Source organism: Hemiscyllium ocellatum, chromosome 1 (genome assembly GCF_020745735.1).
Source record: "Hemiscyllium ocellatum isolate sHemOce1 chromosome 1, sHemOce1.pat.X.cur, whole genome shotgun sequence".
NCBI classification, from domain to species: domain Eukaryota; kingdom Metazoa; phylum Chordata; class Chondrichthyes; order Orectolobiformes; family Hemiscylliidae; genus Hemiscyllium; species Hemiscyllium ocellatum.
Window position 1 is genome coordinate 104,903,206 of NC_083401.1, and position 24,392 is coordinate 104,927,597.

Consider the following 24,392-nt stretch of genomic DNA (forward strand, 5'->3'; position numbering starts at 1 on the left):
TGCTCGTATATGTTATGTTCATATGTTCTAATGTATTTGTTTCAAATTAAATTGAGTGAAACCTGAGTACTGTATCATAGCTAATTTATATTTCTTAAAAAGTGCAATCAGAGCTCTCCTAAAGTGGATTAAGTAACAACCTAGTTTATATGCACCATTTTTGTTTTGAGAGAATATGGTTTTCTAGCTTTTTTTTTGTAGCTGGTTGAACTATGGGAACATTGTTACTTGTATCCCAAGCAGAGTATGTCGGTATATCTTGGACCTGCTTCTTTGGCTCTTGGCTGCCTAAAAAGGTGTGCTGTTTGCTTTGCCCAAGTATTCCCACATACTGCTTTACCGTCACTATGTACAAACTGTTTTTACCAACATGAATCATTCTTTTGCCATCCCTACCCTCTATTGAATTCAGTTTATAAATGAGTACAGTTCGTTTTTAACTAATTCTTATTAGTGAAATGAAAAAAAACACAGATAAGCCCATTGATTTACCACAAGAATGTTTCATTGTAGCATTTTAATTTATCAAGTTGAAGCTACACAGGAGTTGTGCTCAGTTCCACAACAGAACACACTGGCACAAAATAGAGATATGAAAGAAAATTGTAATGAATGCAGAATGTAAGCAAAAAGTGGTTTAAAGAATCATACATATCTATCTTTTAAAGTTCCTTATTGGATTCTTTCCAATGTATGTTTGCACTGTGTATAAGGGTGAGGCTGTTTACATATGAATAATTTCCCTGTTGATGCCTTCACAAAATGTTTTTTTTAAATGCTACCTTTTGTAAAAATGTTGAATCTTCATCCCCCTTTTTCATTCCTCAAGGGTTTGACTTGATGTTTTTGAAGTCCATTAGTCACACACTTGGGTTACTATCAATTTTCAGACTGATTATCTATTTACAGCAACAGGTAGTTTAAATCCAACCCCACCCACCAACCTTTTTTTCCCAATGGCCCTCAGCAAATTACTTCACAGGAATTTAAACAACTGGGGATTGTTGACCAATGCAGAGGCATAAGTACAGTATAATAGAGTTGCACAATTCTTGCGATCTGGAGGAAAGGTTGCTCTTTGGCTGAGAGATCTGTGCTAACCCCAGTTGTCAAAACCCAGCTTTCTTTTCGCAACTTCAGAATATAACATTATAAGACAAATGAGGTAGGAAGCCATGGTGTTAATTTTCTTATAGTAAGCATTTGTCTTCAATGTCATTTTGTTCTGAGTATAATAGTAAATGAAATAATGAGTTTACTTTCTATGAAGAACTTTCTTATTAACCTCTATATCAATAATAATAATTTCAAGTATACAGTTTCTATCTATCCACGATGAAAATAGCTGGAAGGTTGGTCCTCTGATTTGTTATTTGTTCAGTTTGCCACAGTTAAGAATTCATAAAAAATTTAAAAGGGGCTGTTTTTCATAATATAAATATAGCAGATTAATGAGTGAAGTCAGTTTGGTATATTGCTTCAGGATAAACAGCAGGTGAGAATGAAGATGCAGGTTGCTGGTTATGCAAGCATTGAATAAACAAGGGTTATAATGTGATACTACAGTGTCAATGTTGAATAAGTAAAGATCTAACTGGCAAATCAGTACAGTTTGATTCAAATTTATGTAATGATTTAATCATATTTTCAAATCTGAGTTTGAGAACATGCAGTCTTACAGCTAAATAGAATTATTTGAGTTGTGTTTACTGTGGATGTTATACCTTTTTTCTGTTTTTATAATATTCTGGAGTAATATCATCTAGAATCATTGAATGCACATTTATTCAATGTAATTGCAAAATAAACTTAATTCTTGATACATATCTTATGGAAAGTTGCTGCTCTTTTATGGGAATGAACGGGGGTTAATATTATATTTGCTTCTAAAGTCAGATCCTTAATACTGTTTGGTTCATTTTTTTTCTTTAAATTATTAACTCCACAACGACGTCAAAGTGCAGTTGTACCCAGCAGTAAACTCGATTGACTAATTCCTCATCTGCTTCTGAAGTTCCAAAAGGTTAGGCCTGTTCCAAAGATCAGGAGTCAGGCCCAAGTTGTTTCATCATACAGTTTTATAATGCAGATATAATAGAATTTTTAGATATCACATTTGTGTGATTTTCTGCAGATTGGCAAATTCAGGCAATAGAAGGCTGTGATTAGTACAAGTCAGTCAGTGGTACCACTAGTTAATCAGTAACCCGAGGTTGCTTCAGGTTTCCTTGGTGCAGAGTACTCATTTGAGTAAGGTCAACTGTCAACTGACAATAGTTACTAGCATTTATAGGTGTGTGACAACTAACTGAAAAGCTTAATAATTCATTAATGTTGTCACAATGTAATTGTAAATTTATCACACAAACATTTTTTGAAGTTTGTAGTATGCAAAAGTAAATTTATGTATGTTTAAGGAGAAAGTGTAGTCCCTATTAAGTTTGGTTAGCAACATTTGGAGATCTCAGCAGGAAAACAAATTTTGCTAATGTCTGGAAAAACATGTTACTTGAAACACTTTTTCATTTTTTAAAGAGACAATATTTAATTTTCTTGCAATTAGTGTTTTAATTTCTCCAACCTGTTGACTAATTTCCTACATTCCAAATTATGTAGATAATGACAACTGAAAGTAATCCAAGAATAAAAGTGAAATAAAATCCAAAGATGTAATTTTCAGGTGCAGCACAGTTAGATATTATCAACATTAATCACAGCATACAGATATAATCCTCTACCCACTTTAAATAAAATCAAAGAATCGCAGGGTGCAGGAAGAGGCTATTTGACCCATTGTGATCACGTTGACTCTTTGAATAAGCTGTTCAACTAGTCCCATATCTTTACTCCTTTCCTTACAGGCTGCATTTTTATTTATCACTTATTTATTCAATTTCACATTACAAGTTTCAAATCTGTATACTTCCTCCATCCTTTCAGGTATTGTAGTGCATTCCAGATTAAAACAACCTACTGTGTAAACAAAGTTTCTGCTCTCCCAATGGTTCTTTTTCCAATTAAATTAAGGGTGTTTCTTTTAGGTCTCATAGACTTTCCTGATTTTGAACACCTCTTAGACATTTTGCATTCGCAACCAGCTCCTCTAGTCTCGCTACATAAATTAAGCCCTTCAGACACCGTACCAGCATCCTCTGTGCCCTCCTTATAGCCTGAACATCTTTCCAAAGGTGTGCTTTCAAGAATTGGATGGAATATATCATTAGAGTTGTAAAGCAACTGTGCATTGGACATACCTCTACAATTCTTCGAGGATCTATCATTGGATCCATCGTTGACATCATACATGACATCATGGGGCCAGATTTTCCTCTTTGATGTGAGAATCGGGACTCCGGAAATTTCCTGCCCATTGTATTCTCACCCCTCCGCGCTGGGTCAGGTTGGAGTGGGGTAGCCACCTCCCAAAGCAAATGGAAACAAGAATGTAAAACGGTGAATGACAAGGCCACTAGGCTAGAAGGCCAGCTCCATTCATGGGACAATGGCCCACCTTAGGAGCTATGTTTGAGATCCCTTACTCATCCCTCAAAACACAAATCTCTCACCTCTCACTCCCATCTCTCAGTGCCCCATTTCCTCTCATTCTGACTGCCTCTATTGTCATTCACACCATGCTCCCTTGTCCCCATGCATTTCCATATACTCCTTACCCCTACACTACCTCTATATCCTCCCAATACCATTAATATGCCTTCCATATCCAACCATATTCCCCACAGCCCTTCACCAGGTGCCTGAGTACCCATTACTCATAGCACTCTTCAGCCCTATGATAACATTCAGACAGCGTTGAGATGCTCATTAAATTGTCAAGATAAACACCAATTCAAAAACTATGTTAAAAAAATACAATCCTCTTAATGGCCATAAAACTGTCAAGATAAATCAACTCAAAGACCGTCTGACCATTGTGTGAATAACCCCTGCTGAGCTGATTTGGTACTTGGCAGGTTTGGATACGGGTCAGGGATCTCGTAAAACCCAATGTGACTGGGAGGACTGCAACTAGCAATGGACAGTCCCAATATCATTCCCAGAAAACTCAGCCCAAAAAGTATCAAGTTCACAGTGTTGGCTGACTTTTCTAGTTCTGCCTGTCTACCGTCTACTGCCTCTGTATTGCCAGCCTGCAAGGCTTACATTCATTCCTGAGTATGTTGCAAGTTCCATCTGTTAATTATTTGAAAAAATTGAACCTTTGGTCGGTATCTGATTCCAAAACTTTCCCTGGTTGCTGCTTTAGACTGGACCAAACGACTTGGAATGGTTGGCTGCCTATTTGGCCCTGATCTGGGCTTAAGATCAAATGTTCCTTTCATCAAAAAGACCTACTTCCATGATACTGATCATCTTCACCTCTGTATCAACCCGTCAGCTCATCCATGCGTTTTTGCATTTCTAGATTTGTGTATTCTAATGTTGTTCAGTCTGACTTCCCATTCTTCAGCCAAACATTGCTGACCATATCCGAATGTGCACTAAGATCTTTACATCCATCATGCCTGTGCTTGCTTTCCTGTGTTTTTCCACAAATAAGAATTATTCCTGGGATCAACCGCTCTGTGTTGGCAAAACAAAAGAACTGATCATTGACTTCAGAAAGAAAGGAGGAGGGCACACCCCCATCTATATCCATGGAGTGGAGATTGAGAGGGTTGACAGCGACAACTTCCTAGCAGTGACAATAACCAACTTCCCACGTAGATACAACCGTCAAGAAGGCACAACAATGCCCTTTCTTTGTCAGGTTGCTTAGGAAATTTGACATGTCCATAAGGACCTTCACCAACTTCTATAGATGCACCATAGAATGGATACTATCCAGGTGTAAAATAGCCTGGTACGGCAACTGCTCTGCCCAGGACTGCATGAAACTACAGAAGGTTGCATGCGCAGCTCAGACCATCATGGAAGCCAACCTTCCATCCATGGACTCCAATCACACTTCTCACTGCCTCGGGAAGGCTGCCAACATAATCAAAGATCCCTTCCACCCCGGTAATGCTCTCATACAAACTCTTCTATCATGCAGAAGATACAGAAGCTTGAACACACGCACCAACATGTTCAAGAACAGCTTCTTCCCTGCCATTATTAGACTAATGAATGGATGTCTCAAATGATGCTGATCTTGCTTTGCACACCTCCTCCTGTACAATTGTAACCTTATGTCTCACTCTGTCTCAGCATCCAATATCTGTACGTCCTTGTTTGCTATGATCTGCCTGTACTGTTTGCTAACAAAGCTTTTCATCTACTTAGGTACACGTGACTACAATAAGAACAAAGAGAACAAAGAAAATGTACACCCAGGAACAGGCCCTCGGCCCTCCAAGCCTGAGCTGATCGAAATCTACTGTCTAAACCTGTCGGTCAATTCCTAAGCATCTGTATCCCTCTGCTCCCCACCTACTCATGCATCTGTCCAGACGCATCTTAAATGAATCTACCCTGCCTGCCTCTACTACCTCTGCTGGCAACACGTTCCAAACGCCCACCACCCTCTGTGTGAAGTACTTACCGCATGTATCCTCCTTAAACTTTCCACCTCTCATTTTGAAAGCATGACCTCTTGTTATTGAATCCTTCATCCTGGGAAAAAGCTTGTCTCTATCCACCCTGTCTATACCTTTCATGATTTTGTAAGCCTCAATCAGGCCCCCCCACCTCGCAATCTCCTTTTTTCTAGTGAAAATAAACCTAACCTACTCAACTCTCTTCGTCGCTAACATTGTCCATACCAGGCAACATCCTAGTAAACCTTCTCTGCACCCGCTCCAAAGCATCCACATACTTTTGGTAATGTGGTGCCCAGAACTGTACACTGTATTCTAAATGCGGCCGAACTAATGTCTTGTACAATTTTAACATGACTTGCCAGCTCTTATACGCTGTCCAATGAAGGCAAGCATACTATATGCCTTCGTGACCACTCTATCCACCTGCGCAGCAACCTTCAGGGTACAATGGACCTGCACTCCCAGATCTCTCTGCCATTAACTTTTCCCAAGGCTCTTCCATTCATTGTATAGTTCACTTTAGAATTAGACTTGCCTAAATGCATCACCTCATATTTATCTGGATTGAAAGCCATCTGCCACTTTTCCGCCCAACTGTCCAGTCTCTGTATATCCTCCTGTAGTCTCTGACAGTCCCTTATGCTAACTTGGATCTTACCTTCCACATCTTTATAACATCCTCCAGGGATACCATGAGAACTTTACATTCCTCAAAAACAGGTTTCTTGCATGTCCTCCACCCTTTCACCTCCCCCACCAGTGACTGCTATATATTCAGGATTGAATCTTCCTTTTTATCACCATCTAATTCTCTAATACACTGATTAAAATCTACCCATTTTCCCAAGGTTTAATTACATTTCTTAATCTCTCCTTTGGCTCTGTCACTTTTTGTCCAATTATATTTTTGAGATGAACCTTTCCCATACTAAAGACCTTTAGCACCAACTGCACTCTATTTTACACAAATACAACACATATACTTTAATGTTTATGAAGTAATTGGCAAAAGATGCAAAAAAGTGATCTGAGTAAAAGCTGCTTCATGCAGTGAGCAGTTTGGATCCGGAATGAGAATACGGTGGAGGCAGGTTCAATTGAGGCTTCCAACAGAGAGTTAATCTGACCTTTGAAAAAGAGCAATGTTCAGGGTTGCAGGGAGAAGGTGGGATCTCATTTGGGTAACCCAGCACAAGTACGATGGTCTGAAATGCCTCCTGTGCTTTTTAACTTGGTGATATTGCCATTGTATGAGGGAGTCAGGAGTACAATACATTTCTTGGCTTCCTCTGGAAAGTGAGTTTGATGACTGTCATGTTGGCCTTGTGAAACTGTGATGAAATTGCATCATTGCATCTTGATCATTTTTCACTTTTGACAAATATCACGGTAGCTTATTTCACATTGCATATAGAATAGTTTCTAATGGACTGTATGTCAGTATCAAAACCTTTGCTCTCACTGCCCAATTCCAGAGAACGCTGCAGTTCTAAAGTCAGACCAAATTACTGCTTTGGTGTAATTTTAACTCGTGCTGAAATTATTGATGTTGAGATATTGGGGCATTTAACTTTCTCTCTTACCGACACACTTTTGCACCACTGAGCGAAGAGGTTGTAGTAATGGAATCCATCAGACCTCATTTTTACCTTTTTCTCATGAAGCTGTTCAGAGATGTTATTACATACCTCCAGAGCAGGGTGGGACTTGAGCTCTGGTTTTCTGCCCCAGAGGTAGGGACATTACCACAGTACTGCAAGTGCCTCACTCATTATTATCTAACTTTTATGAGTCAGATTATCAACAGGTGCCAATCAATCACAACAGCAGAGAATCATAAAGCAGGGAAATAGACCCTATGATCCAACTCATCCATAACAACCAGGTATCCCAAACTAAACTAGTCCTATTTCCCTGTGTTTGACCCATGTCGTTCTAAACCTTTCCTATTCCTGTACCTGTCCAAATGTCTTTTAAATATTGTAACTGTACCTGCATCTATTACTTCCTCTGGCAGTTCATGCCACTTACAAAACACCCTCTCTATGAAAATGTTAGCCCTGAGGTCCCTTTTTAAATCTTTCCCCTCTCATCTTAAACCTATGCCCTTTAGTTTTGATGTCCACTATCTTGGGGGAAAGACTTTTACAATTCGCCTTATCTACTCCCTTATGATTTTACAAACATATTCAATTGGTCACTTTGGTGTTTTCCTGGTAGTGGAGAAATAAAATATGCACTGAATCCCACTGGGAGCTCTTGTGGTGCAGTTATAGCACCCCTACCTCTAAACTAGGTGATCTGGGTTTAAGTCCCATTTAATCCAGAGGTATGTCATAGCTTCTCTTTGAAAATGTTTACTTGCTCCCTCTGGTCAAAGCCCTATTTACAAACATTTAGAATAAAAACTCTCAGTGCATGTATTTGAGTATTCCAATGTTGTTAACGCAAGAATTTTGTAAAATGAAATTTGTAAAGTACAAGAATTTGTTCATGTTTTGTTCAATATGTTTGCTTTCTGACTGATTTGTACCCTTGCAAGACAAATGCTGGTACTTATGCAATTGGTAATGGTAACTTTTAGAATATGAAGCATTGAGAATGGTTAATGACTAATTCTTTGACAATCTTAAACATAAGCTAGGAATTAAGTATATTTTTGAGTTTACTAAGGTGGCAAATATATTTAGTAAGTAATCCATCACCATCTCAGTGTTTCTGTCGGAATTGACATGTGCTGCATTTTCTGTGGTGCTGTGACATTAAGGAGACCTCATAACGTCAGTGTAGAGATTATACACTGGAACTCATTTGAATATATAGTATATTTGACATTCATATAAACTTTGATCTTGAATCTTAATGCAAACATTATTTCCTCAAATTGAGAGAAGTCTACTTCAATGGTGAGAAAGTAGGAGCTACTCATCACAAAACTTTCATGACCTGAGTACTTATGTACAGCAGTTGCCCTTTGGGCACTTTTAAATGATTACTGAATTCCTGCACTACCTACTTGCATTACAAATATATTAACATAGGGGGAAAAGCTTTCTAATTTTGTAACTTTTCTCCAAATATCTTAAAGCTATTTTTTTTTGCTTGGGGCCTTGACGATCTTAATAATTATTCACAAGTGAACTTTGATGAAAGTCAGGTAGCCTGACTCTGTTTTCATCTGGTGTCAATACATATATTTCCAGGATGTGGTTCTATAGAGCAACGAGGAGTAAGAACTACAGGGGATTTTTCTAAACCAGGCACCAAACTGAATTGTATCTCTTAATTAAGCTCAAATTAGTACCAGCTGACAGCACAGATAAGAATCACATTTGGGATTTTCTTATCCTAGATGCCTTGGTTATTCATTTGATAAACCTGATGAACAAACAAGGGTGCTTACAAAGCATAATGCATAGTTCTTGGGAGATCCATACCAGCAGATTTCTACCAATATCTTCCAATATTTATCTTTGAACAATGTTTCCTCTTGAGAGAAAGATGAGAATTAGGAACACTGTTGAAAGGTAAGGGTTCTCCCATGTAACGTGGAGAAAATTTATTTCTCTCCAGTGGTCATTAGGTAATGTAGTTCTCTTAACCAAAGGACGTTAGAGGCTGCAATATTGAATATTTTTAAGAACTGAGTTGGTTAAATGCTTGACTGACAAGGGAGACAAAGGGTATTCAGGATAGACATGAAAGTTGAGGTCACAATCAAATCAGCCATGATCTTTTCAGAGTTGAAGGGCTGAATGGTCTATGCCATGTGCATGTTTGCATATTTTGTATTGAGGAAATGTGTAGAAATTGTGGAGTACATCCAAAATCGTGGCATGCTGTACTATAGATGGCAGCCACTATGGAAAATCAACTACATGTTGGTCTCTGAAATCTTGCCAACTTTTTGACAGTTTCTGGAAACCTGTGAGTAAGAGTCAGAGTTATAGTTATGCAGCATGGAAACAGACACTTCAGTTCATCTCATCTGCAACAGCCACACATCCCAATCTGACCTAGTCCCATTTTCCAGCATTTGCCTATATCATCTAAACCCTTTCTATTCATATACTTGTCCAGCTACCTCTTAAATGTTTAATTGTACCCACCTCCACCACTCTATCTGGCAACTCATTCCATACACACACTACCCTCTGTGTGAAAATGTTACCCCTCATGTCCTTTTTAAATCTTTCTCTCTCACTATAAATCTATGCCCTGTAGTTTTGGACTCCCCCACCCTAGAAAAAAAACCTTGGCTATTCATCCTTTCCATGCCCTTCATGGCTTTACTGACCTCTAATGTCACCCCAATCTTAGCCTAGAAAGCTACGTTAACATTCTCCTAGATTCTTCGCATTGAGTTTATGACTCCCTATTTTTTAAAGGACTAAGTTATAGGTTTTTTGCAATGTTTTGAAATATTACAGTTTTTTTGTGACTTTTTGATGTACCATCTGCTCTAAAGTGTTGATATGCTTTGTGGAATCTGTATGTTTCAGTTGTAAGATGCAATCACTTTTTTGATGTCTCTCTAAATGATAGCTGAAAATAAATTCTGGCCCTTTTCCTGAAGCCCTCCTATGTCCAAACCAGCATTGAATGTTCTTGCAAACAGAAGAGCTAGTAAGAAAGTTGCTAATGGATCAATGCTTTGGATAGAGCTTTACATGTCTCCAAATCATATGTGCTCAGGGCCTCCTTAGCTTGAGTTTTTAAAATGTTTTTATTAGCTTACCATGACTGTTACAACCAGGCCACCATAGCTGTCCTGAGTTGCTACAGAGCAGTGATGTTTTAATCTTGAGGATTCATTAGAACCCGCACAGAAGATAGAAACCCTTTTTGTAAGGCAGACCCAGATAAAGAAGGAACTTTCTTTGTTTTGCTAAGTTTGCCCATTGCCAGCTGTAGTGAAGATTCCCACCCGAAACATTAAAGGATTTATCTCTTTCACACGCTGATCTGTTTTGGCCTTGTATTAGGTTAGTTCAGTTCACGAGATTACTCATAAGTCAACCACTCTTCCAAACAACCTACAGAAATGGTAGATAATAATAATTACTACTTGTCAGCAAAAGATTACAACTAAGTGAATCTCATATCACTGTACAAAAAGTTCTAATTCAGCATCTCTGAAATTAAATCTGTGCTTGGCTAGCATTTATCTATGTCAATCCTCCTCCACAACTACTTCCTCTTACACATGCAAAGGAGAACCAATCAATAAGATGTTGTTGTTATAAATGAGTTGCACTTTTTAAAAAAAAACTTAGCTCACTTTTCTCCATCTTTGGAAGAATTTGAAAAAGGTTCTGGTTTGGTCACTGGAAGTGAGAATAGTGTTTTCATTATAGCAGTGATTATTATCCTGATGAGTTGATTAATTTCAATGTAATAATGTTAATTCACTGCATTGTGCAGGAAACAAAGAATGCATTTACCAAAACACTTCTGTAAAGGCAATGCCCCCTTTAATGAGTTCACACGTGTTTTCTTTAATTTTTCTGCAATTTAGATCTGAATATTAGCAGTTCTATCACAATTTAAAGTAGCAATAATATTTACTACATTTCAGAAATAAACTAATAGATACAAGGAGTTGTTGACTCTCTTTTTGTTTTAACGTGATGCTGACCTGTTTGCTGTTCCAAAGGTGAGCTTTTGTAAGAATTTTTATGTTCCCAAGCATGTACATAAAACAGTGACACTGAAATACCTGAGGGTTTAGACTGACCATCTGTTGTAACTTAAATTTGAGTTCAGTAGATTACCAGAGATACTGCAACCCTCCAGGACCTCCATCAATCTCCTGCCAAACCCTCCATCAATAGGAGCTAGGGACAATTTTGATCAAACTTCAGGACATTTGTTTGATAATTTAAATGAATTCTCTTGCAAAAGTTCAAGAATTACATGTGGCTAATGTGACAGAAACTTTTGATTGCTAGTTGATAGCCATAGTGTGCTCACAGGTATTCTGGGATTGACAACATCTTTGTGATAGTTAACTATTAACCTGGCCTGCCACTTTCAGCTTATTGACAGGTATAATTATATTAGCCAACCTATTGAGACATACTGTGAGGGACTCTTGTGGCTCCACTCATTTGAATGCGAAGATATAGAGTCATAGAGGTGTACAGCACAGAAGCCGACCCTTCAGTCCAATTTGTCCATGCTGACCAGATATCCTAAGTTAATCCAGTCCCATTTGCCAGAATTTGGCCCATAGCCCCCTCAACCCTTCCTAATCACATACCTATCCAGATGCTTTTTAAATGTTGTAATTGTACCAGCATCCAGCACTTCCTCTGGCAACTCATTCCATACACGCACCACCCTCTGTTTGAAAAAGTTTCCTTTAAGTCCCTTTTAAATCTTTCCACTTTCACCTTAAACCTATGCCGTCTGGTTTTGGACACCCCCACTCTGGGAAAAGGACTTTGTCTATTCACCCTATCCATGCCCTTCATGATTTTATAAACCCCTATAAAGTCACCCCTGAGCCTTTGCTGCAGGGACAGTGTCTTTTTGTGACTAACACCCATTTCCTGTTGTAAATCATATGTTCATACTGATAAAAATCACACCACCCAGGTTATAGTCCAACAGGTTTATTTGGAAGCATTAACTTTCAGACCACTGCTCCTTCATCAGCTAGTGCTTGCAAATAAACCTGTTGGACAACAACCTGGTGTTGTCCGATTTTTAACTTCTGTCCACCTGGTCCAACGCCAGCTCCTCCACAGCATGTTCATACTGAATCAACTCCTCTTGATTCAATGAGCAAATAGCTCAACAACAGTTGCTAATGAGAAAAGAAAGTTCTCGAAATACTCAGCAAGTCAGGCAGCATCCATGGAAAGAGAAACCCAGTTGATTCCGCATTTGAGTAAAAGCAAAAAATGCTAATACTTCAGCATTTGTTTTTAGCATCTGCAGTAACTCAAAAGTTAGCATTTTGAATTCAGTGTGACTCTGCTTTGGATACATTCTTTGGAGTTTCTTCAGCACTTTTTCATTTTATTCTCAGTTTGTTGTTTTTCATGTAAACGTCTAGTTAGTGATCAACAGATGGGGGGGGTGAAAATTAATGTGATACATGTTTTACATTATTGTGGCAATTTAATGAATTTCCAAAGTGAGCCTCTTGCTTTTTGCTTTTTCATGCTGAGAATGTTGAAAATTATTGATGCCTTTTTCTGTTGTTTCTGATATTGTAGCAGACAGCAGGAGAACCATTACAGCATTTGTCTCCATAGGTCCCAGATATTAAGGAGCAAGTAGGAAAGACACCAGATATAAATTAGTGTGGTTCTCCTTTTAAATATGTGAAAATGGTGCTGATGACAAATTAGTATATTACTGTTATTTTAGCCACAATCCTTACCCCCCCTTCCCTGAACTTCCACTATACCAGCACGCCGAGGGCAACACAGCCTGACACTGAAAAGAAATGTTTTAAATTTTGCTGCTCTAGAACTTGTATTGACCTTTGATCAGTTGAACTGTGGTGCAGTTAACAAACTTTATTGAATTTACCTGCTAAAAGTTGGGTTGCCTATAATAAAGTATCACATTACTTTTGTGTGAGAAGGTCCAATAGCCAGAAAGCCACCTGTGAACAAGTCAATCAACTGCACAGTGCAAATCAGAGCACTAACTCGGGCGTATAAAGTGTGAACATGATTCTACACCTATATTGTTCTGCTTGGACAAGAATGACCCTCATAACTACCAAGCTGGGATTTCCAAACTTTCCAAGCTAGTGTTGAAGTATTCATCTCCAGGAATGTTCAGGTTTCACAGAAAGCTCTGTCGTTGCCTGCAAGGTTCTTATTAAGAGGTTTCTCCTTTGCTGAAAATCAGTCTGAGAGGCTTAGCTCCCTGTCAGGGAAACAGTTAAAAATCTCACAACACCAGGTTATAGTCCAAGATGTTTATTTGGAAGCACTACCTTCCAAATTGTTGGACTATAAACTGGTGTTGTGTAATTTTTAATTTTGTCCACACCAGTCCAAAACCAGCACCTCCAAATCATGACTCATCTCAGGGAACGTATACTGCACAATAAGCTGCAGGATAGAAGATTTCCACCTTCTGTCATGAGGATTGCAAGGTAGGGAGTGGATACAGTGTAGTTTTTAAGGGGTTGAGGCTTTATTTGAGGAGGGTTGAGGGAGTTGGTGATTAGCGAGGGGTGTTCAGTATCCATGGAAACAGGGTGCAGTCAGGGAGAAGGAAATATTCAGTTTGGTTTGGGGAATGTGATGATGGCTGTTCCTCTTCCTAACAAAAGGTACACTGGGCAAAGCCCATTACAGGTAGCAATCCTCATCCAATTGAGCTGCTAGAGCTGAAGCTGGGAGAGTGGGAGAAAATATCTCCTGGGGCAAGTAGTCTCATCAACTCTAAGTGAACCACTTGCGTCCTGAGACATCTGAAAGTGACTAGTTCAAAGTAAGATAGCTTTGGTTTAGCAATGTAAAAACAATTTACATCACTCTGACTCAAACCCTTTAGTGGTTGCCATTCCTTAACTTCATTCTTGGAGGTTACTATACAGTATCTAAACACTTCTAACTCTATTAATTTCCTTGTTGAAACTCCTGTTTAGTGCTGGTGTGAAATATAAATAAGCTGTGTAATTTTTTTGAACTTTTCAAGTGGAATGAGGTAATGGAGTCAAGGCCAAACCTGTTTGGTATATCCCCCTGCTCATTTTAAAAAAAAAAGAAATGAGCAACACAGTAATCATTTTGTTTTTGCCAGTTATGATTGGAAGCATTCCTCGAGGTTGGTACATAATGTCAGATCACATGACATCTGCAAATGTAACTGCATTGACTTCAGAGTTTGGACCATTTCTTGGAGCCAGTTACTATTGTGAAAATCAGGAAATCACTTGCGAGCATTTAATAAGTACAACTGAGCACAGGGGAGAACTGGAGTACAAGGAACTTTGAATCCACCAATAACGATATAGAAATTCTACCAAAATCATTAGATTACTTGGAGACCCTTCATAACTAACAGTACTAAAATAACTCACTAATATGCAACTTGTATGATACTTCAACATTCTGCCTACAACTGGTAGGCATGGAAGGGCTGTGGAGGATGAGGCTTTGAACATGTTTGAGGTAAATATCTGATTACCAGCAGTGTACAGGATAATAGGAATGGAGCAAGCAAAAAGCATTGAGGTGTTTGATCAACTATGATGACATTAAATGGTGGGAAGGGCTCGACCCACTGAATAGTTATAATTCCTTAATCAGAGGCCCTCCTCACTGCACAATTCCCTGTTGGCTTCCTCTTTTGATGCTACTTTTATTAAAATAATACCAGAAATATTATCATGATTCTTTCACATGAGACAATGTGATACTTGCACAACTTCCAAAGAAAAATCAGCAAAATGCCTCAAATCTTTCAAATTTTAAAAATAATTTATCTTGGAGCATTAGGAACTTTCACTTACATGATTATATTATTAACTAATTACTGTACGACTTAAAAAGTCATTATTATAATTTTCATAATGTCTCTCTTGTCACGCAAAATCAGTGGTGGTGCTGATTGAATGAAATATCTCTGCAGAATCTTACGTCATATTCAGTTTGCAGATTCACTGAATTGATTTCTTTTCTAATTCTCACCCAAAAGAAAATTTGCTAGTTTTTATTGTGTAGACACTAGATTGCTTCTGTAATTCAACCAAGTGCCTGTTAATTCATAAGTGTTTAATGAGCTATTTTGGACAGAGGGGATGTTCCAAAGTTTTACATGCACTGAACAACAACATTAACATATCAAAGCATACCAAAACACATTGCTAGAGTAATATAAAGTATAACTTGACAATCAAGTACATAGGAAGACTTTAAGGCTGGTGATCAAAAGCTTCATCAAAGAGGCAACTTCTAAATGAAAATGGAAAAGAGATCTATGGTGTTGGGGAAGTTTAGGGATGGAATTTCCGAGCTTTTGCCTTGGCTGCTGAGACAGGGTTGAAAAGTGTGGCACTGGAAAAACGCAGCAGGTCAGGCTGAGTCGCTGTTTCAGGCATAAGCCCTTCAGGAGGAATGTGGGGTTGGGAAAGGGGCTGAGAGATAAATAGGAGGGTGGAGATGGGGCTGGGGGGTGGGTGGGTGGGAAGGTAGCTGGGAAGGCAGTAGCTGGATGGAGGTAGGGGGTGATGGTGATAGGTCAGAGGGGAGGGTGGAGTGGATGGGAGGGAAGGAAGATGGACAGGTAGGACAGGTCAAGAGGGCAGTGCTGAGTTGGAGGGTTGCATCTGGGCTGAGGTGGGAGGAGGAGAGCTAAGGAAATTGGTGAGACAGGGTCACCAATGGTGGGACAATTAAAATTAGGAGAACTCAAGAAATCAGAGTTAGATAAGATATTTAGGAGGGTCCAATTTAAAAAAAAAATTGGCCCATCACGTACATGTCAAATAAGAATCAAAAGTTTTAATTTAAAAAAAATTGTTGCCAAGTTTATCCAGGAGCAAATGCTAATGAGAGGGATTTGAGATGATGAGTGACTCTGGTTTGGTGCAAGTTAGGACAGGGGTAGCAGATTTTTCGATGACCTCAAATTTATGGAAAGTAGACTTGAACAACTGGTCAAAATGGTGGTGGAATAGTCCATATTGAGGCAACAAAGATCTCATCTGGTGTACTTTAGGCAAATGACTAATACATGCACAATTATTCTGCACAAAAACTAATAAAACTGCTCTTATCTCTAATTTTCACCATGATCTATTGTTTGTACGAAAGTACACAGTGTTACTGCATGCAGGACTCTGCATGAGAACACCCAGTTTTGCCTTTTTGAGTTTCAGTCTGGTGATAGGAGCTCTATATTAAGTATCACTGTGCACAGGTACTGGTCTTAAAAATTGAATACACGAGTTACTGTTTATGAAGAGTTTAATTTGTTTGTACTTTTAGGCTTGCATTAACTTTTAGCCTGTTGATTCTTTGCTATTCATTAGAAAACGTTAAAGCAAATGATTAACATATATCATAATATTATAATAATAATAATTAGTATTCTGAGTTTCAAACTAGACTCAATGTATAGAAAATGTTCCGTTTGCCTGTGTATGACTTGTGTTGTTGAAACATTACGGACTGTGTGGCTTTCAACTACAGGCATAAGTGACTCCTAAAGATAGACACCTTGAAAATGACAATACATAAAACCAATTAAAGATAATATTGTATTGTATACATGTAGACCTTGAAATGTTGTCTTTGAGTTTTGTTATGATTTGAAGGATTGAAAATCAGCAAGTTAAAATCCTAATAGTGTAATAGTTATCCATGCTGAATTAACATATAGTATTTCAAAATTTTTACTTGAGAAAATGGTTTCTTCCAAAATGCAACAAGAATGTTTTTACACAATGGCTCACCTTTCTGCTTGACCTTCTGATTTTTGCCTTTTATTTCCAAATTCAGATCATATAAAAGACACAAAGTTTAAAACAATCAAACATTTCATGTTAAGAAACATGAAGGGGAAGATCTGCTTTTCCTATTGCTATGATGGCATAATAAAAGAAAATTGTTTTGATTGAAGTGAAGTACTCATCAGAACTTAGTAATAACTATTGAGATAAACAGTGGGGCAATTGTTCACTTATTACCAGCCAGAAACTGGCCTATAACAGACTGTCTACCCAGTTTATGCACAGTGAAGTTACTTAAAGTGAAAATCAGGCTGTATAAAATTGTTTGCTGATCTTGCCTCCAATTAAATGTGGAATATCATCCCACACGATCTGATTATGACAAGTATCTTCTTTGTCTAAGTTTAATCACTCATATCTCATGTAACGTTATGTTCCAAAAATGCATATCACTGCATTTGTTCCTTAACATAGCACATCAAACAACATGTGTCACATTCTCTTTTTATATTTTGGACAGTTTTAGGATTATAAAAATAACATGTTGACACAAAATACAGCAAATGTTAGAAATCAGAAATGAAAGTAAAGAATGTTGGAAATACTCAGCAGGTCATCTACCATCCGAAGAGAAAGAAACAAGAGTTAATGTAACATGTAGGTTTGCTCGCTGAGCTGGAAAGTTCATTTTCAGATGTTTTGTCACCATACGAAGTAAAATCAGTGAGCCTCTGGATGAAGCACTGGTCATATGACTTGCTTTCTATTTGTGTTTAGGTTTCCTTGGGTTGGTGATATCGTTTCCTGTGGTGATGCCATTTCCTGTTCTTTTCTCAGGGGTGGTAAATGGGATCCAAGTCAATGTGCTTGTTGGTAGAGTTCCAGTTTGAATGCCATGTTTCTTGGAATTCTTGCTCGTGTCTATGTTTGGCTTGTCCTAGGATGGATGTGTTTTCCCAGTTGAAGTGGTGCATGTAAGGATACTAGTGAGAGTGGATCATGTCTTTTTGTGACTAGTTGATGTTCATGTATCATGCTGACTAGTTTTCTGCCTGTTTGTCCAATGTAGTGTTTGTTACAGTTCTTGCACGATATTTTATAAATGACATTAGTTTTGCTTGTTGACTGTATAGGGTCTTTCAAGTTCATTAGCTACTGTTTTAGTGTGTTGGTGGGTTTGTGGGCTACCATGATGCTGCAGTCTGGCAGTCATTTCCAAGATGTCTTTGATGAAGGGGAGAGTGGCTAAGGTTACTGGATGGGTTTTGTCTGCTTGTTTGGGGTTTTGCAGAGAAATTGGCAGACTGTGTTCATTGGGTACCCATTCTTTTTGAATACACTATATAGGTAATTTTCCTCTACTCTTCGTAGTTCCTCTGTGCTGCAGTATGTGGTGCTCATTAGAAATAATGTTCTAATACAGCTTCATTTGTGAATGTTGGGATCCACATACAGATCTGTATCTTTACATATAGATCTGTATCTTTACATATAGATGAGGAAGGACACCACTTCGACTGGGAAGACACTTCCACCCTAGGACAAGCCAAACAGACATGCATGAGAATTCCTAGAAGCTTGGCATTCCAACCGGAACTCTATCAACAAACACATTGACTTGAATCCCATTTATCACCCCCTGAGAAAAAGAACAGGAAATGACATCACCAACCCAAGGAAATGTAAACACATAAATAGAAAGCAGGCCATAAAACCAGTGCTTCATTCAGAGGCTCACTGATGATGTTACCTAGTATGGTGACGAAACGTCTGAAAACTAACCTTCCAGTTCAGCAAGCAAACCTACATCCAGAACCTCAACCTGAGCTGCAAATCTTCTCAAAACTCGCTAGTTTATGTTACAAGCTAGTAACCTTTTTATAAGGTTTTTTTTGTTTTATATAATACCTTTCACAACCTCAAGTGATCACGAAACACTTAACAATGATGTGTGCTTTTTTTGAAGTTGTGCCATTGCTGTGTTGTAGTTATCCATTTGCTAAAAACTAGTACTCTAATGGTAATGTTAGGCCACTTCAGTGTTTATGTAAAAGAACCATGCAAAAAATGTTGGCAGCAAGTGTTCCACCTTTTTCACCAAACACATTTTGTCACAGACGTCTAACCAGTTCTGTCAGTGGTAACACTTCCGAAAGCCAGTAAAATTGACATTTCGGGCAAAAGACCTTAATCAGGTATTCCTGATGAAGGGCTTTTGCCCGAAATGTCGATTTTTACTGGTCCTTGGATGCTGCCTGAACTGCTGTGCTCTTCCAGCACCACTCTCATCCAGAATCTGGTTTCTAGCATCTGCAGTCATTGTTTTTACCTACTTCCAAAAGCCACCGTCATGACAATTGTAGCTAAAAAGAATAAGCAAGTAACCTCTATAATCAAAAGAGCCATTTGGCCTGAGACAACTTGGAGCCAGACATTCTTTCAAATAGCTGATCATTCTAACTACATTGCATGTCCTTGCTTTTCAATTTATCATCGGACATTATTACATATAAACTGCATCTATAGAAAAAACTCAAACTTTCAGAAAATGACGTTGAAAGACCAAATGCAAAAAAATTGAATAAATTCTTCCTGTAGTTCCTTATGTTTTAAGATATCAAATGAGGGAAGTTCTCAATGTTCCTTGGCATTTTCAAATTGCGACATTTCTGATTGTTTATGCAATTCAATGGTTTATCTTGTCATTTATCAAATCACTGTCTTTTGGAACCTTGTTTGTGAATTGTCTGTTGAGTTTCTCTACAATATAGCACTGATCACATTTCAATAATACTTTATTGGCTGTGATCTTTCATTCTAATGTTCATTTGTTTGATCATTCAACTGAGACTTCCCTCTTTTGCCTTCAGGTCTGAGCACAATTTGGATGGTTTTGACAGAATGACAGCTGAAGACTCCAGTACCATGATGAGTACAGATTCTTGCAATATATCTTCAACTAAGGTCCACGAAGGTGTTGCTGGTGCTCCTAATGAAGCTACCTTGCTTGCACTTTTGGAACGTACAGGCTACACAATGGTTCAAGAAAATGGCCAACGTAAATATGGCGGCCCTCCCCCTGGATGGGAGGGCCATCCTCCGCCCCGTGGTTGTGAGGTCTTTATTGGCAAAATTCCACGCGATGTTTATGAAGATGAGCTTGTCCCTGTTTTTGAGTCGGTGGGGCGGATGTATGAGATGCGCCTGATGATGGACTTTGATGGTAAAAACCGAGGTTATGCCTTTGTCATGTTTACAGCTAAACATGAAGCCAAACGAGCTGTTAGAGAGCTTAATAACTATGAGATTCGCCCCGGCAGGTTGCTGGGTGTTTGCAGCAGTGTGGACAACTGCAGACTTTTCATTGGAGGCATTCCAAAAATGAAGAAAAGAGAGGAGATTTTAGAAGAGATTTCAAAAGTAACAGAAGGTGTGTTAGATGTGATTGTCTATGCCAGTGCTGCTGACAAGATGAAAAACCGAGGATTTGCTTTTGTAGAATATGAAAGTCACCGGGCAGCAGCCATGGCACGAAGAAAGCTGATGCCTGGAAGAATCCAGCTGTGGGGTCATCAAATTGCGGTCGACTGGGCTGAACCAGAGATAGATGTTGATGAAGATGTGATGGAAACTGTTAAAATTCTTTACGTGAGAAATCTGATGATTGAAACCATGGAGGACACGATTAAAAAAATCTTCAGTCAGTTTAATCCCGGCTGTGTAGAGCGAGTAAAGAAAATTCGCGATTATGCTTTTGTTCATTTCACTACCAGGGAAGATGCAGTTCTCGCCATGGAGAAATTAAATGGCATTGACCTTGAAGGTTCCTATATTGAGGTGACCCTTGCCAAGCCTGTGGACAAAGAGCAGTATAGTCGTTACCAGAAAGCAGCAAAAGGGGGACCAACAGAAACACCTCAAGCAAATATTGTTTACTCATGTGATCCCTACACACTAACCTATTATGGGTATCCCTACAACACACTAATTGGTCCGAACAGAGAATATTTTGCCAAAGGTTAGTAAAATATTATGACCTTAAACAAATTGATCAGTATTTTGCAATAGAGTGAAATGTTTTTTGTTTGACTGTGTCATAATTTTAAATTGATTTATCACAAGTTACATGCCTGTTTTTATATTTCACCATTTTTATTTCCATTGTATCATGGCTATCATATTGTACCTACATTTACAATATAGGAATATATTTAAATTCCTTTTGGTTTATATCTGCACATCTGTCGTCGGCGAGGATAGGAAAAAATCATTTTCTGATGGGGAAGATCTGAATCTTTGGACTGTTAGCGATGTTTTATTTCCGTTTTGGCAAGATCAAAGTTATGGCCTAAATGTCCATGCAAACTTTTGTATTCATTGTTGCTTTGTTCAGTATTTTACTGATATGAAGGTGGTAAGGACAAGCCAGGGAACTATAGACCAGTAAGCCTGATGTCGATGGTGGGCAAGTTGTTGGAGGGAATCCTGAGGGACAAGATGTACATGTATTTGGAAAGGCAAGGACTGATTATGGATAGTCAACATGACTTTGTGCATGGGAGATCATGTCTCACAAACTTGATTGTGTTTTTTGAAGAAGTAACAAAGAGGATTGATGAGGGCAGAGCAGTAGATGTGATCTATATGGACTTCAGTAAGGCATTCGACAAGGTTCCCCATGTGAGACTGGTTAGCAACGTTAGATCTCACAGAATACACGGAGAATGAGCCATTTGGATACAGAACTGGCTCAAAGGTAAAAGACAGAGGGTTGTTTTTCAGACTGGAGGCCTGTGACCAGTGGAGTACCACAAGGATTGGTGTTGGGCCCTCTACCTTTTGTCATTTACGTAAATGATTTGGATGCAAGCATAAGAGATACAGTTAGTAAGTTTGCAGATGACACCAAAATTGGAGGTATAGTGGACAGCGAAGAGGGTTACCTTAGATTACAACAGGATCTGGACCAGATGGGCCAATGGGCTGAGAAGTGGCAGATGAAGTTTAATTTAGATAAATGCGAGGCACTGCATTTTGGGAAAGCAAATCTTAGCAGGACTTATACACTTAATGGTAATGTTCTAGGGAGTGTTGCTGAACAAAGAGACCTTGGAGTGCAGGTTCATAACTCCTTGAACGTGGAGTTGCAGGTATATAGGATAGTGAAAAAGGCGTTTGGTATGCTTTCTTTTATTGGTCAGAGTATTGGGTACAGGGGTTGGGAGGTCATGTTGCAGTTGTACAGGACATTGGTTAGGCCACTGTTGGAATATTGCGTGCAAATCTGGTTTCCAGATGTTGTGAAACTTGAAAGGGTTCAGAAAAGATTTACAAGGATGTTGCCAGGGTTGGAGGATTTGAGCTATAGGGAGAGGCTGAACAGGCTGGGGCTGTTTTTCCCTGGAGCGTCGGACCTTAATTTTGTAAATTATGAGGCATGGATAGGATAAATAGACAAAGTCTTTTCCCTCGGGCTGGGAAGTCCAGAACTAGAGGGCATAGATTTAGGGTGAGAGGGGAACGATATAAAAGAGACCTAAGGGGGCATTTTTTTTCATGCTGAGGGTGGTACATGTATGGAATGAGCTGCCAGAGGAACTGGTGGAGCCTGATACAATTGCAACATTTAAAAGGCATTTGGATGGGTATATGAATAGGAAGGGTTTGGAGGGATACCAGCCAGGTGCTGACAGGTGGGACTAGATTGGGTTGGGATATCTGGTCATGGATGGGTTAGACAGAAGGGTCTGTTTCAATGCTGTACATCTCTCTGACTGTATATAATGGTTAAAAATCTCAGATATCTGGACAAACTAAAAGTCCAGTGCTGTACAGATATTTGTTTATTCTTTAGCTTACCTAAAGCAATACTGAAATAATTAGATATTTTATACTTTTAATTTTTATATTATTGTTGGTACAATTATGGGATGAAATTAGCTATTAATTTTATGAAAATTGTATTGGAAATTCCCACACTTGCTACTGATGAGAACATGAATGTGTAGTCCTTAAATTACTGGCATTAATAGCCTAGAGGTTGCAGGTTCATATGCTGGTCATGATGTGAAATTGAGATCAATGGAATCAGCCCGCGTTCTTTTGAATTTAGTAGGGTGTGAAGTGATCTCATTGAAATGACACAAACCTGAACAAAATTGTGAGGAGTATACCAGTAGGCTTTAAGGTGATTTGGACAAGTTAACTGAGTGGGCAAATAAATGGCAGATTCAGTACCATGTGGCTAGATGTGAATTATACACTTCAGTGTGAAAAACAGAGGAAGAGTATTATTTTAAAAAGGGATTTATTGGTAAGTGTGGTGATACAAGAGGATGTTTATTACTCACTTATTTTGTTGCTTCTGCTATGTTTCTTTTTTCTGTGTTTAAGAACTCTTATTCAGGTAACTGTCCCCACCTTGCCCACATAACTTGACAATATCTTTGATGCACTTTTTGATCTGTCACACATTTGTCGCTGTTGTTCTGTGCATTGTTATACCATGTTCATATTTTTCATCACACTTTGTTTTAAACAGGCTTTTTATTACTTCATCCTAAAACCTTTCAATACCTGGAGTATTACATTATCTTTTATCAATTATCACTTTGTTCTCTGCTCTCATCCCCTGTGTGTTATTTGTAAGTTACTATCACACTTGCCTTAAATTCTATCTGAACATTCAATTATCTTCATTAGTTCAAAGTCCTTTCTATTGCTCTATTTATTCTTTTCAGACCTTTGCCTAGCCTGGTCTGGGTGAAGCCCATTTCCTATCCCAGCACAGTGTCAGTTTCCTGTTAAATAAAACCTCTTCTTTTGTTCATATGTTTACTTTCCTGACATATTTGTCTCTATGCCAATTAATATGGACTAGGTAATAATCCCAATATTACCACCCTCAAAGTAATTTGTTAAAAATCTAGCTCCTTCCTTGTGTGACTTGTTTATCAGGACCTCCTCCCTATTCTTTTGTCTCATACTGCGGCTTTAAGAGGTGTGTTTTGTTCAGGTTTTTTTTAGAGAGAGACTGGGGGAACAGATAAACAACTTGTGAGGCCTTGGGTGTTTTTTTAAAGAGTTAGAACAATAGAAGCAGCCTAAATGGATGTGGTCAAGCTCCTAACCACTGAATCAGGATTTTTTTTTAGTTTTTCTTATCAGTGGCAGAAGGTTGTGAAACAGCTGTCACAATTCTTTTTGCTACAGTTGAAAGCTGGAGTTCTCGTTCTCTCTCAGAATTGTGTTTTAATATTCATTCCTCCTAGACTGGAGAACTGCATGTGAAACAATCCGTTTTCTGAATTTGCCTTTTGCCAAGGATGTGTTTATGGAATGTTACTATATTAGAACAGTTACAATTTAGTAATAAAACAATCTTTTATTCTGTTAAGTTTTCCAATAGAGTTAAGTTGTTCCAA

At 38.5% G+C, this 24,392-nt stretch overlaps 1 protein-coding gene across 6 annotated transcripts in view; it reads left to right on the plus strand.

The window, feature by feature from the left end:
• Positions 1 to 24,392, plus strand: part of rbm47 (RNA binding motif protein 47) — a 252,859-nt gene that overhangs the window by 203,538 nt on the left and 24,929 nt on the right. For all 6 annotated transcript variants that reach the window (XM_060824626.1, XM_060824617.1, XM_060824645.1 and 3 more), the window contains one exon: positions 19,839 to 20,986. In XM_060824626.1, coding sequence (XP_060680609.1) covers positions 19,870 to 20,986 — 1,117 coding nt within the window. In that variant the 5' untranslated portion in view covers positions 19,839 to 19,869. Of the gene's footprint in view, positions 1 to 19,838; positions 20,987 to 24,392 lie in introns of those variants that run through there.